Raw genomic sequence first — 14,661 nt, forward strand, 5'->3', positions numbered from 1 at the left:
AATTTCAGAAATAGACTGGAAAGAGAAGCTGCTGAATTGCAACTTATTACCAAACTTAAAACCATGGAGAGACCTGGTCTGAACAAAGACATTGGATTCTTATCTCATTATACATGACAAAGCCATTTTTTACCTTCTCACCCCTTGCTTTTTCCTGTAAGACCTATTGCAGTCGTTAAGAGTCGTCAACAGGCTCATCACAGCTATCTGCCAATCACCCATTCCCACCACCCTTCTGAGTAATACCCCTCCCCACCTTCTCACTATATAGAAGGGTCTGGTGACTTCTGTTTCAGTGTATCTGAAGAAGTGTGCATGCACACGAAAGCTCATACCTAGAACTAACTTAGTTGGTCTTTAAGGTGCTACTGGAAGGAATTTTTTTTTTTTTCCTTTTTGTTCATTTAGGCCTCAGATAACTAGCTGTGGTATGTGTAGGCAAGTGAACTTAACTGAGTAGCTGAGGTGATTAATTGCTATCTATGGCTGGGAATTTTGAAAAAGCATGCAGTGAATAGAACAAAATTTTCCTTACATTTTGTTGTTGGCATCCATCTGTCTTGAGACACTGTGAAGTTTGCCTCCTCTTCGGTCAAGGAAGGTTTAGCATTTGCCTTCAGACCAGCCCTGGGATGAATGAGTTATTCATGCACAGAAAAGTGTGTGTAACATCTGACTGGGGCACCGAATACTCTGTAGTTGTTGATGCCATGATAGTTTTATGCCTCAGATTATGCCAGCAGTGGACTAATTTGAGTACTTGATCTTTGGATGTGGCAGTTTCCTTTCATAGATTCAAAAAGTAGGTTATGGGGGGCGCTGATACTATTTCTCTGCTTCTAGGGCTATATATCTCTAAGCCTTTTGGCATCTGAATCAAATAATAATCTCTAACTTTTGAGTATTTGCCAAGACACACAGTTAAATTGAGTCTAGAGCAGATTACGCCATCAAAGTGGCTTGAGGAGTTGGAATGAAATTGAGGAATAAGCTTAAATTGCTCAAGAAAATGCTTACGTTCTTTAATGTTGACTGTCTGGCTTTTAAAATATGCAACTGCATGTTTTGCTTTGAAAAATTATGGGAATTTTAAATGCCATTAATCCAAATGAGGATAATGGTCTGTGACTAGGAAGCTGGGAATTGTTTGCTGTATCAGATTGTACTTATTAGTCTAAGTGGGAGCAGTATTGTTGGATATTTTCAATCTGTTGTTCCTTGTGAAGGAGTTGCTTTGTATGTGAGAATTTTCTACTTGAGTATATTTCTCAAACTGGATACCAGCATAGGCCATAACCATAAAAGTCTATACAAGTTAGTAGCCCTCAGCAAATGCCACTACCCTGTTTTCCCACACATTCAAGAACCTGAAAGGGAAGGCCTGTTATCATTTATTTATCCTACCTTTATTGACTGCAGGTATTCCTGTCAAATATGCACGATAAATTATAGGCATTTCCCTGAATGCATGATCTCTGTATCCATGGCCAAGGGCAGGGGTGTGCATGATCAGTGCCAAACCATCCCCATACTGAATGCAGTGGTTCTGCAGGGGCACCAACTCATGCTCTCTTGAATGTGGTGGAACTGTCCCTGAGATTGGAGACACTTATCAAACAAGGTCTCCAACCACTTGAGCAGGCATGAGTAGAAGCCGCCACTAACCAACCCCACACAACACTGGGAAGTTCAGTGGGGAAGCAATGTGTGAGCGGGCATTGGGGGGACTTTGGTGCATGCCTCCTGCCACACTTTGAGTGTTGCAAATAACTGAGCACATCTGAAAAATACCAGCTGACCAGTATTAGAAACTCAGATTTGGCTAGGCGCCAAATGGCTCCTTGAGTTACAGTTGCCAAAACAGAATGCCTAGTTGCCATTTTTGGGCCAGGTGGCTTGAAAAATCATACTTTCCAATCTGACTTTTTGGTTCTTGAAATTCATTCTAATTGTCCAAATAAAATATAGAATAGAATAGAATAGAATAGAATAGAATAGAATAGAATAGAATAGAATAGAATAGAATTCTGTTCTGTAGGATAGAGTTCTACAGGATGTATTGCTAGTGTGTAAAAACAGTCAAGATCCAAGGATCTCCAGGTATTCACCTCCAGATGGTGGAGACACCAGACGCCTTCTTGACTTGATCGCAAGTGGCCAATAGACAGGTATAAAATTTGCCTGATACCTGGCAACTTTTGAACGCTGCAGCTGACATACTGCTTTCAACTTTTCCCAAGGGCTGCTGCTATGGTCTTCCTCTCCCCTTGAAGAACTTCTTAGTTTCTGCTTTTAGTGACTTTATCTTTAAGGTGTTGGCTCCTTCATCGTCAGCTGCCTTCTGCCAAAGGGATTTCTCAGGTCCTAGCCTCTCTCTGGACTTCAGCCACTTTAGTCCTGGCTGCTACTACTGCTGCTGCTTTCCACACCACATTCTTTGCCTTGCTTCTTCAGAGTCTCGTCTTTCATTTCTCAAAGGTTCTCTTCTCAGGCTCTTAAACAGGGCTGAGCTTACCTTTCCGTTCTCTCCTGTTGGAACTCTCCAACCAATTACAGTGGTACCTCGGGTTACATACACTTCAGGTTACGTATGCTTCAGGTTACAGACTCTGCTAACCCAGAAATAGTGCTTCAGGTTAAGAATTTGCTTCAGGATGAGAACAGAAATCATGCTCTGGCGGTGCGGCGGCAGCAGGAGGCCCCATTAGCTAAAGTGGCGCTTCAGGTTAAGAACAGTTTCAGGTTAAGAAGGGACCTCCGGAACAAATTAAGTACTTAACCCAAGGTACCACTGTACCAGGCTTTCAGTGAAATTCTGAATTTGGATTGGCCTGTAGTTATGAACCACTATGTTTGAATGGAATGCTCAGTAAAGGACCCATCACTTTTTGAATAAACTGAAGCGTATAAAAGCTATGTCCTCCACTTAACTATTATAACTGTAACATCACAAATTAGATGGTAACACTTTTTTTGACACATTGTAAACTGATCCTAACACAATGTATCTCTCTGGCTTCAGTTAGGCATGAAACACCAGTTTTGTCCCACTACACACAGTTAACAATCTAAATTGGTATTAAAGATACAGTGGTGCCTCGCAAGACGAAATTAATTTGTTCCGCGAGTTTTTTCGTCTTGCGATTTTTTCGTCTTGCGAAGCACGGACTTTAGAAAAGCTTCAAAAATCACCAAAGTCTTCAAAAACCTCAAAAAAGGCTACCACACCGCGTGCTATGAGTTACCGTACTCCTCGAAGTGAATGCACGGTTTTAAGAAAAAGGAAACAAACTTGCAAGACAAAGGAAACAAACTTGCAAGACGTTTTCGTCTTGCGAAGCAAGCCCATAGGGAAATCCGTCTTGCGAAGCAACTCAAAAAACGAAAAACTCTTTCGTTTTGCGAGTTTTTCGTCATACGAGGCATTCGTCTTGCGAGGTACCACTGTAGCTCAGTCAGTAGAGCATGAGACCCTTAATCCCAAAGTCAGGGGTTCAAGTTCCACGTTGGGTGAAAGATTCCTGCATTGCAGGGGGTTGGACTAGATGACCCTCATGGCACCTTCCAGATCCACAATCCTATGATTCTGTGACAACATTGATACAGTTTCTGAACAGGGCCCTGTCTCTCTCTTTCTCCAGAACCACTGCCTACTTTACATTTCATTGGACCACAGTTCACTACTTACGCTTCTGCATTAAAACAGAGCTGCATTTTATCTTGAGATTAGCATTTCCTGTTAGCTCCCGGCAAACTCCAACTGGCATTTGTTCGAAACCAGGATATATGCATGCTTAATGTTTCATTTCAGACAGAAGTCATGTTGGCAGTGGACATGATTTCAAACTCAGACCAAGCTGTAAACTGATACAGCATCTCTGTCTGCAATAAAATAAAACAAAATCCTTAAAATCTTGAACTATTCAGCATTGTTTGCTCAGGATGTGACTTTAGGAGGAGTCCCTTTCTCAGGAGCCTGCCTGGGGATTTTGGAGATCGCTCTGAAACATGATCTTTGAATGCTTTGTGAGTTGTCCTATCATATTTACTTGGAACTGAAGAGATGGAGGAAAGCCTATTAAGAAGCCAAGCTTTCTCGGGTGTCAGAATTACAGGCAATCTTATCGAGCAAAGAGTGCTGGTGCCCTGTAGCAAAAGTCGTGAGTCTAGTAATACACACACGGCTTTCCAAGGTGCTTGCTTGACAAATAGTCATTATGGGTAACTCTGATAGTGTCAGTATCCTGTTTCAGGGTATTGGAGGCTGAATCCACGTTGTCAAAACTGCATGTACTGTCCATCTGTTTTGGTGGCTCTGCATACTCTCACCATTGTTAGAAACTGGCATATATAAGCTAATTGCCAAATGGCACCTCAACCCTGGGTTACAGTCGCTACAATGGAATGTCAAGGCACCATGCCCGCATGAAGCTTATTGTTATTATTATTTATTTCATTTCTATGCTGCTTTATATTTTAAAGAGGGGATCTCAAAACAGTTTACATTTAAACATCAAATGAACGAATATAAGGTCAGGCACACTTTCTCTTTGAGTTGACTCCAAAACTCATAAAAGCCCTGGTCCCAGTCGTGTGAATGCCAGTTTTTCTTGGTCAAGGTACCATGTATGCACTCTGAATAAGCTCAGGCACATATTTATTTATTCACATTTTCCATGTCTGCGTTAGGGCCTTCAGAACAGACCCTAGAGAGCCAGTGTGGTGTAGTGGTTAAGAGCGGTAGTCTCGTAATCTGGGGAACCGGGTTCGAGTCTCCGCTCCTCCACATGCAACTGCTGGGTGACCTTGGGCCAGTCATACTTCTCTGAAGTCTGAATTCTGAGGTCTCAGAAGATTCAGCGTGGTGTAGTGTTTAAGAGTGGTGGACTACTTGTAATCTGGTGAACCGGGTTCACGTCTTCACTCCTCCACATGCAGCTGCTGCGTGACCTTGGGCTAGTCATACTTCTCTGAAGTCTCTCAGCCCCACTCACCTCACAGAGTGTTTGTTGTGGGGGAGGAAGGGAAAGGAGAATGTTAGCCGCTTTGAGACTCCTGAAGGGGAGTGAAAGGCGGGATATCAAATCCAAACTTTTCTTCTTCTTCTTCTAGAGCTAAGATTTGAAGAACATGGGGAAGCAAGCAGTATTTGTGCAGAACCTCATCACTTTGATCATGTTGAGAAATCTGATGAATGGTAGTGTGGACTCTAGCTCAGTTGTATTAGCAGACTAGCAGCAGTATCCTGCATGGAATGTGTGGCTGCTGTTGGCTGCAGAGGTTGCCTACTTTACAGGGCATATTAGTAGACAACCCTCATGGTACGAAGATGTGTTAGAATTGCCAGGTCCAAATCTGAAAGCTAAGTCCATCACTAGAAAGCATTGTGGTGGGAGGAAGGGAGTCTCAATTAAATACTCTCTTTAGCTACAAATTTTATTTTTGTCCAAAGCCATTTGTTTAGATACTATTCCTGGTGCTATCATATCACTTGGCTAGACAGCTGAATGTGTGTATAGAAATAAGTGTGTAGAAACAGTGTGTATCTCCTTTCCCCCATCTTTTGCAAGCAGTAATAAGTCTACAAAACATCCACTTTTGATATTACAAGTCTTCAAATGTGCCAGTTTGTCATATTTTCTACTTTGCTTTTAAACAGAGTCTGCTATTCTCAACATATTTTTAAACAATTCCCAGTAGCCTTGCAAAGCAAACCTACAACTTTGGGAAGAAATTGGCTTGTAAAGAAACAAAAGCCAGGGAAAGAAATCATTGCCCTCCAGGACTTTTAAAATCTATATTAGCATGACTTGACAATAAACGTTTGTCTCTGCCAAGGAGCTTTCTCGTGGGTATTGAGTTTTCTTTCTTTTTCTTTTAAAAGTTATAGTTCCATGTCATCACAATTAATATTGACATATTTGAGATATAGAGCACTTTTGTACGCCATTCAAGATTGACCCTGCATAAAGTTATGCCTTCATATATAACAAAAAATCTATATCCTCATGCAGCCCCCATTGGAGGATTTGTAGTGCCTCAACACAGTCCTGGATTTGCATGAAGTCAGGGGCAGGCAGGGGAGCAAATTAGAAGACATGTTGCACAGCAGCAGTGGCCGTGGCATAGGACCCTTTCCCAATTCCTTTATTGCTGTACTGAAACCTTGTCTGAAACCACTGCTTGTCCCTCCCTCACTTGTTGTACTTTAGTGAGCTTTATGAATGAGGTGAGATTTAATGCAACACCTCCCAGCTCAGCCAGATCCACTTTCCATCAATGGCCATATGAACGTTTGCTTAATATTCTGCCTGTATCAATGGCTTCACAAAGCCCACCGTTACTTCTGAACCTGGCAAACAGCTTTTCGTTTCAAAAGTATAGTACATTTCAGAAGAAAGTCTGTTATACTGAAACTGTTGCTGTTTTTGTCGTCATCAATATTCTCAGTAGCTTTGGTTGTTTGCGCAAGCCACTGCTGAACTATTCTCGTAATAATTTTGTGGTAACAGAAGCAATTAAATGGATAACCTCTGGTTAATATAACAAGTTACCAAATCAGCCCATGTATTCTTAGTTTGAAGAGAGAGCAACCCTTTCTGAAAAAGTTGCTTTGTTTCCGTACTTGAAAGTAAATAGGCTATCCACATTGTAGAAATCACTAAGCTCCAGTCTGTTTGCTTGATTCTTAGCAGATGTTTGGTGTAAACCTGGGTGCTTTTTTTCTTTTTTATATATAGTGATCCAGCTGCTAAATCTCTGTGGGAGTCCTTGATGAATTTCAAGCAGAAAGAAGCTGTGATGGAAGTCAGGAGACACCTAGTGGAAGCTGCAAGCAGAGAAAATTTGCCAATCAAGATGAGCATGGGTAAGTAAGCCTTGGAGCGGGCCTGTGCATACTCTTAATCTGCGTCCAGCCATTTAATCAGTGTAGCTATTTCTCAGACGCTGATCATTCTGAAATCATTTGTCTTTAAATAAATCTGAGGTTGTTAACTGCGGTTTGGTGACGAGCCATGTGTTTTAGCAATCAGTTTCTTTGGAGCTTGGTGGGTTATCAATCAGTGTTTTGAAATGGATTCAAAATGTTACGCAGTTGTAGCCTGACTTACAGGCTGATAATACACTCATAAAAATATACAATGTCACCTCTTGCCTTTAATGCTTTGGAGTATGAGCCTGGGGACAGAAGGGGTTATTCAGAGCCTTGTTCCTGTGCCCAAAAAACTGCAGTTTTCTTGGTTTCCACTTACAGCTGTGACACAGCTCTCGTCTCATTCTGTACAGTGGTAAAGGTAAAGGGACCCCTGACCATTAGGTCCAGTCGTGGCCAACTCTGGGGTCGCAGCGCTCATCTCGCTTTATTGGCCGAGGGAGCTGGCGTACAGTTTCCGGGTCATGTGGCCAGCATGACTAAGCCACTTCTGGCGAACCAGAGCAGCGCACAGAAACGCCATTTAGCTTCCCGCCAGAGCGGTACCTATTTATCTACTTGCACTTTGACGCCAAGAACATATAACACCGGTCTTGAAAGACCTACATTGGCTCCCAATACGTTTCTGAGCACAATTCAAAGTGTTGGTGCTGACCTTTAAAGCCCTAAACGGCCTCGGTCCAGTATATCTGAAGGAGCGTCTCCACCCCCATCGTTCTACCCAGACACTGAGGTCCAGCACCGAGGGCCTTCTGGCGGTTTCCTCACTGCGAGAAGCCAAGTTACAGGGAACCAGGCAGAGGGTCTTCTCAGTAGTGGCGCTCTCACTGTGGAATGCCCTCTCACCAGATGTCAAAGAGAACAACAACTACCAGACTTTTAGAAGACATCTGAAGGCGGCCCTGTTTAGGGGAGGCTTTTAATGTTTGATGCAGTACAGTATTTTAATATTTTTTTTGGAAGCTGCCCAGAGTGGCTGGGGAAGCCCAGCCAGATGGGCGGGGTATAAATAATAAATTATTATTATTATTATTATTATTATTATTATTATTATTATTATAGCTAATGGGGCCTCCTGCTGCCACTGTGCTGCCGGAGAACGATTTCTGTTCTCATCCTGAAGCAAAGTTCTTAACCCGAGGTACTATTTCTGGGTTAGCGGAGTCTGTAACCCGAGGTACCACAGTATTGCTTTCTTTGCCTCCAGTATCACGGGGCAACCTTGTATATCATATGGGCAACGTTGTATACACCTTAAGCAACTAGGAATTCAATGCCGGCAAGTGAATAGGCTGACAAAGCAGGGATGGATTGTCCCAGGCGGAAGGTCACTTATCTTACCGTGCCTTCTAAGAAACTAGTAGCATCCTTCTCCTCCTCCAGTGGTGTTGCAGCATTTGCTGGCAGCTGGGGTGTGTGCACACACAGAGGCGGGGCATGAAGGGGGAACAGAACCCATCGCACCAGCCCAGCCCTTGCTGCCGACACCCCCGGGGTGCGGAGGGTTCACAGAGCCTGTGTGCCAGGCCAGCCTGGCTCTCACTACCAGAGCCAAGTGGGACTGTGTTGCACCACCTGCCCGGGGAGGAGGCTGGCTGATGCAGCCTTTGGCAGGTGAAACTGCCCAACGCTGGCCAGGGGGCCATTCAGCGAGGGGGCCAGGGATGCAGTGGCGAGGTCCAGCTGGGCTCCAGGGCCCAGAAACCCCCAGCGGCAGGCAGGGCAGGACAGGAATCCCTGCATGGGAGCCCTCTAAAAACCGTACGCCCAGGGCAACTGCCCCCCCTGCACCCTTGTCCTCCTCCACATCCAGCATAGAAAGACAAGCTACTTCCCTCTTAGCAGGCTAGTAATTGTTTTTTTCTCTGCAGCCTAATTATTTTTGTAAGCTTATTCACAAGGCTGAAATGGATACTTGGGGCGCCATCTTGCTGTGGTGGCAGATGGATAGGCAAGTGCCCTATGCTTCCTGTCCCCCCCACCCAACAATGTTGTGTTCGAGATTTGCTTTCCCCCTTCTTTGGGACATAATATCATCTCAACAGAGCTCCTAGGTGGAAGAAAAGCAAAGGCTCTACAGTGGTACCTCTGGTTAAGAACTTAATTCATTCCGGAGGTCCGTTCTTAACCTGAAACTGTTCTTAACCTAAAACACCACTTTAGCTAATGGGGCCTCCTGCTGCCGCCGCGCCGCCAGAGCATGATTTCTGTTCTCATCCTGAAGCAAATTCTTAACCCGAGTTACTATTTCTGGGTTAGCGGAGTCTGTAACCTGAAGCGTATGTAACCTGAAGCGTATGTAACCCGAGGTACCATTGTATTTCAAATCTAGTGTTGTGAAAAAACAGGAAGCAGATCATGTATGCATCCTGTCCCTGTATCCCATGCAAGAGCAGGGCATGAACATCTCTGCCTTCATGATACAGAAAATCAGCCTGGGACTATTTCCTGACAAGTTCTTTTGTTAAGTTAAGCGGTCTGTAAGTACCGTTGTGTGTTATTTTTGTTTATTTACCACTGAATAGGAAAGCTGAATGACTGAAACACAGGTGTAACTATTTCAAGTTTGTGTGTGCCTGTTACCTATTTTCCGAATCATAAGCTCATCTGGTATTGACGATTTCATCATTGTCTAAAAATATGAGCACATATATCTGTTCAAGAAGGAAATACTGAGTGATTGCTTTAAGATACAGTCATACTTTCTTTGGAACCCGAACGTCCGAAGCGGCTTCTGCGGCTTCTGATTGAGTGCAGGAAGCTCCTACAGTCAATCGGAAGTCATGCTTGGTTTTAAAATGTTTTCAGAAGTCGAATGGACTTCCGGAACAGATTCCGTTTGAGAACCAATGTACAACTATACTGTAGGTATAATGCAGAAGAATAGACACAAGCAAGTGGAAGCCTACATTAAGGCATAATTATTTCAAATAAAATGTAGTAATCACATGCTGTAATTTAGGGGTAGGTACAGCTGCGGGTGAGGGACGTGGGTGGTGCTGTGGGTAAAACCACAGCGCCTAGGGCTTGCCGATCGCATGGTTGGCGGTTCGAATCCCCGCGGCAGGGTGAGCTCCCGTCGTTCGGTCCCAGCTCTTGCCCTCCTAGCAGTTCGAAAGCACCCTTAAGTGCAAGTAGATAAATAGGTACCGCTTTATAGCGGGAATGTAAACGGCGTTTCCGTGTGCTGCGCTGGTGCTGGATCGCCAGAGCAGCTTTGTCACGCTGGCCACGTGACCCGGAAGTGTCTCCGGACAGCGCTGACCCCCGGCCTCTTAAGCGAGATGGGCGCACAACCCTAGAGTCGGACACGACTGGCCCCTATGGGCAGGGGTACCTTTACCTTTACCTTTTACAGCTGCGGGTGGCGCTGTGGGTTAAACCTCAGAGCCTAGGATTTGTTGATCAGAAGGTCGGCGGTTCGAATCCCCACAACGGGGTGAGCTCCCGTTACTAGGTCCCCGCTCCTGCCAACCTAACAGTTTGAAAGCACATCCAAGTGCAAATAGATAAATAGGTACTGCTCCAGTGGGAAGGTAAACGGTTTGCCAGAAGTGGCTTAGTCATTCTGGCCACATGACCCGGAAGCAGTACGCCGGCTCCCTCGGCCAATAAAGCGAGATGAGTGCCGCAACCCCAGAGTCGGCCACAACTGGACCTAATGGTCAGGGGTCCCTTCACCTTTTTACAGCTGCTTCAAAATAAATTTAATCTTTCCTCTTTCCATATGCAAAATTTGCTGTCTGAGGCTGCACAACCAGCGTCCACAATGGTTAGGCCAAAACTTCATTATGAGCAGTATTGTGTTAACTTTGTTATCTGAAAGCATTTGTCCCTTGAGCCATTCAGTAATTCCTTGCCCCTAGAAGACTGGAAAAATTTAGGGTGACTAAAGAGTTGAGTTGCCAAAGGGCAAGGGCATGTAAGTTACCCATATTAGCTCAGTGCTGCTTCAAGATAGCAAATGCTGGCTTGCCTTGTATGATCTGAAAGTGCCCTTTAACTTTCCCCCCTCAGCTATCGGTTGCTGGAAAAACCTCTTCACACATTCAGGAAGGACAAAGGACAATTGCAAGCCAATGATGGTTTCAAGCTTCTTTTTAGCATCTAGATATTTTAAACTTGCTTCATTATCTAAATCCAAAATGTAGCATCATCATCAACAACAACATTTCTCTACTGCCTTTCATTTGAGGATTACAGGGCAGTTGACAATACGAAAACACAAAAATACATACAGTAACAAACCAAAACACTACCACCCAGACAGTTTAAAAGGCCATAGATTGTTTAATTAGTCAAAGGCTTGGGAGAAGAGGCCTGGATGGACATTAAGTGTGTGCAAATTAACTTCAGAAGCTGCTTGAAAATCAGGGTCCTGATTTATCATTATAGCAGGAGTCATATGCAAGTGCCAAGGCTGAGTAAAAAGGCTATTTTTTCCACTTTAAAGACCTAAATATTATACCAGTTTTAGGAAAACTCTTGTTAAAATTGCCCTCAGGCCAGACCACATCTGAACAAAGCAGTTTTTGTTACTTGGGTGGGTATATGTGGTTTAAATATGCACTTAATTCTAATATTTTTAAATAATCATTTTTGGTTGTTTTAGGTTATGTGGATAAAAAATACAGTGAGAAGGGTCCAGAATTCTTCACATTCTATTCCAGGCAAAGAAATATATACTAAGCTGGCATCTAAGAAGAGACATACTTCTTTCTCGTTTTCACAACTTGGGGTTGAATATAGCACAGTAGCACCATGGCTGTCAATCATCATAGGCCTTATTTATGAATACTTCCTGAAATATTAACAAAACAAAGAGAAAAGAAGATGCCATGGTCAGGAAACCATCTTCTCCTGAAGAGGCCATCGGTGACATAAAATAAAGTTTGTAATTTGCTTGTGTTGGTATTAAATTTTAAACTGTCTTGGCAGAAAGATGCTGTAAAGCACCTTAAATAAACAAATAAGTAATTGACAGGATATAATGCACCTTTATAACAAGGCAGTGGGCCAAGTTCTCCTCAGCACCACCATTAAGGAGGAAGTGCAGAAACAGTTATCCTGAGAAATTGGGACACAAGTGGTTGTGGATGTACATTGGAAAACTCACTTGCTCAGTTTTCCTGAGCGAATCCTTTTCTTGTCTGAGTGAATGTGTGCCATATACTCCTATTGAAAAAAAATAAAACTACAGTGGTACCTTGGTTCTTGAACTTAATCCGTTCTGGGAGTCCTGAAACTGTTTGAAAACCAAGGCCAATTGGCTGCAGGAGCTTCCAGGTTTACGGCGTCCGGGAGCCGATCTGTTCAACAACTAAGCTGTTTGAGAACCAAGGTACCATTGTACTGCATTTGAGCCCACCATTGTATTTGGCTTCCATTGCACTGGTCAGCTTGACCTCCCCTGAGAGAGTGTGTGTCTTTTTGAGTACATAGAGACCCATTGTCCCCTGCTAAATGCAGAGTCTCTCTCTTGGTCCCCTGCCCATAATAACTGACATTTTGCTGTTATTGAATGCTCCTCGGATACCAAGATATCTCTATGACGTACATAGAGGATGCTTGTTAAGATGATATGAAATTAGATTAATGTTTGTTGTTCATTTCTTAGGGGTTATACCCAACTATGTCATGCAGGGTTGATGGTTGAAAGTCCATTGATTTCCATTGAGTGGAAAGATGCATCAGCGCATCTTAGATGGCAAACATATTAATACCCTGCCCATTTTTAAAGAACTCAAAGTTGCTTATAATAATAAAAAAGAAAACAGTATGCAAAACACCAACAGTATGTAGAGTGTTTATGCAGAAGAGCACTTACTGGAACATCAGAGAAATGGAGGGCAGACTTATATACACATTTACCCTATTCTAGTAAGTATTCTGCTAATGTCTGCTTTCTTGTGTTTTGGATATATGTTAAGCCACCTCAGTTGGTAGGCAAGGTATAAATACTGCTAAATAAATAAAGACAGCCGTCATGGAAAACAGCATATAAATATAAATCAATTAAATAACAAACAAAAAAACAGCAATAAAGGAATAATAAAAAAACACCAAGTAAACATTTATTATTTCAATGCAATATTCATCCATTCAAAATGTATATATTCATTGCACTGGTTTAGACAAGTCAAGTAGCAAAATGTAGCTGTATTTTTAAAAAAGGTTTTTATAGTGAAACATTCTTGCTAGTGTCCAAAAGGAAGTCAGGCTTGCTGAAAAACAGGCCTCTTATTTTTTCATTGGGTTTCTTCTTCTTCTTCTTCTTCTTCTTCTTTGCATTTTAACACACTTGAAGATATTGGGTTCCGAAAGAAAGTTCTATTCTATGTCTAGCTTCCTGAAACAAAGGAGTGTTGTTCCTTCAGGAGAAGTACCGCTTCTTCTTTCCCCGATCCTCACTTCCTTTGCAGCCTCATTGGTGATCAGATGCATATCTTAGAACGCTTCTGAAAGTGATGGTTCATGATGCTTTTGTTTAAAGCTTTGCTATTAGCATATTATTTGGCAGCAAAAAACACTTTGCTACAAATGTCCTTCTGTGGCTTCAGAAATGGCTTGCCTTGCTTGGCAGTTTTAACAGTGGACAGTAAATCTAGCCTGAGCCTGAATCCCTTTATTATCTCCCTTTATTGGCATGTTGAATGATGAAAGCTGAAACACCAGGAGGATAACAGAAACAAAGTGCTCTCTTCTGTTACTCTAACCCTCCATTAATGGAAGAAAGCCCTCTCAGTTCTTCCCTAGTAAACTATGCAGAATGCGACCTGAAAGACGAAAGCATCTCATTAAAGAGCAAAAGGCAGACCTAGCCTACAGAAACAATATACCAGCGCAGCATGCTTTGTGAAAGAGGTTGGGATAAGGCTACTGTAAATCCCTTAAGTAGTTTGTAACTATCTGGCATTTTTAAAAAAAAAAAAGTGGGGGGCACCATCAAAGGAAATGGCAGATTTGTTAGGGGTGTAAGGTATGCCTGAACTTTGTCTGCAAACATGAAAGGATATCCAAGATATGAAAGAACACAGCAATATGATCACCTCTGGATGTTATGAAATGAGAGAAATGAGAAGCACAAATTCCTTTTGCCTCCTGTTCCCCCATATCTTTGTAATGCTTTAATTGGAACTTAAGCATCTTTTACTTACACACACACACACACACACACACACACACACACACCTCTTTCACAAAACTTTTAATGTTGGACCACACCAGTCCTAATGGGAGATATGCAGCTTCAAATATGATCATTATAAAGAAGTGTAGCTTATTTGGTGGTGCTCGTCTTTTCCAGCATCTCATAATTTCTGAGGTTTCTGTGAAGGTGAAATAAGACGGTGCAAGCAAGATGTGCTTGCCAATGAGGCAGCTGTTCTGTGTTACTTTCTTTCTCCTTTTGTGACATCTCTATTTGCATCCGTAAGGGCTAGGAACTGCCTTTGTCTTTAAATCAGAAACGAATTGCTCAAGAAGCTGAATTCTGCACCCAGTACTATGTGCTGCAGCTTCTGTCTTACACTTTTGCAGAACTGCAGAAGCTGGTATATTGCGTAGTTATTTTTAAAATATGAAGTGGTTTATAAATGCTTTTTTTAAAAAATGAATGGGAATCTGTGAAGGTTGATGCCATAAACACACCTTTTTCCATAAGCCTAGTCTGAAGTGCAGAGGGTGTCCATGAGAGTGAGGGCCTTTATAGTGGTGACCTCCTCTGC

At 42.8% G+C, this 14,661-nt stretch overlaps 1 protein-coding gene across 2 annotated transcripts in view; it reads left to right on the forward strand.

Annotated features, from left to right (window-relative positions):
- SCFD2 (sec1 family domain containing 2) overlaps nt 1-14,661 on the forward strand; it is a 155,475-nt gene that overhangs the window by 16,267 nt on the left and 124,547 nt on the right. For both annotated transcript variants that reach the window (XM_081875816.1, XM_081875817.1), the window contains exon 3: nt 6,741-6,868. In XM_081875816.1, the coding sequence (XP_081731942.1) occupies nt 6,741-6,868 (128 nt within the window). The remainder of the gene's footprint in view (nt 1-6,740; nt 6,869-14,661) is intronic.

This window comes from Podarcis erhardii (assembly GCF_964252035.2).
Source record: "Podarcis erhardii genome assembly, chromosome: 9".
NCBI classification, from domain to species: domain Eukaryota; kingdom Metazoa; phylum Chordata; class Lepidosauria; order Squamata; family Lacertidae; genus Podarcis; species Podarcis erhardii.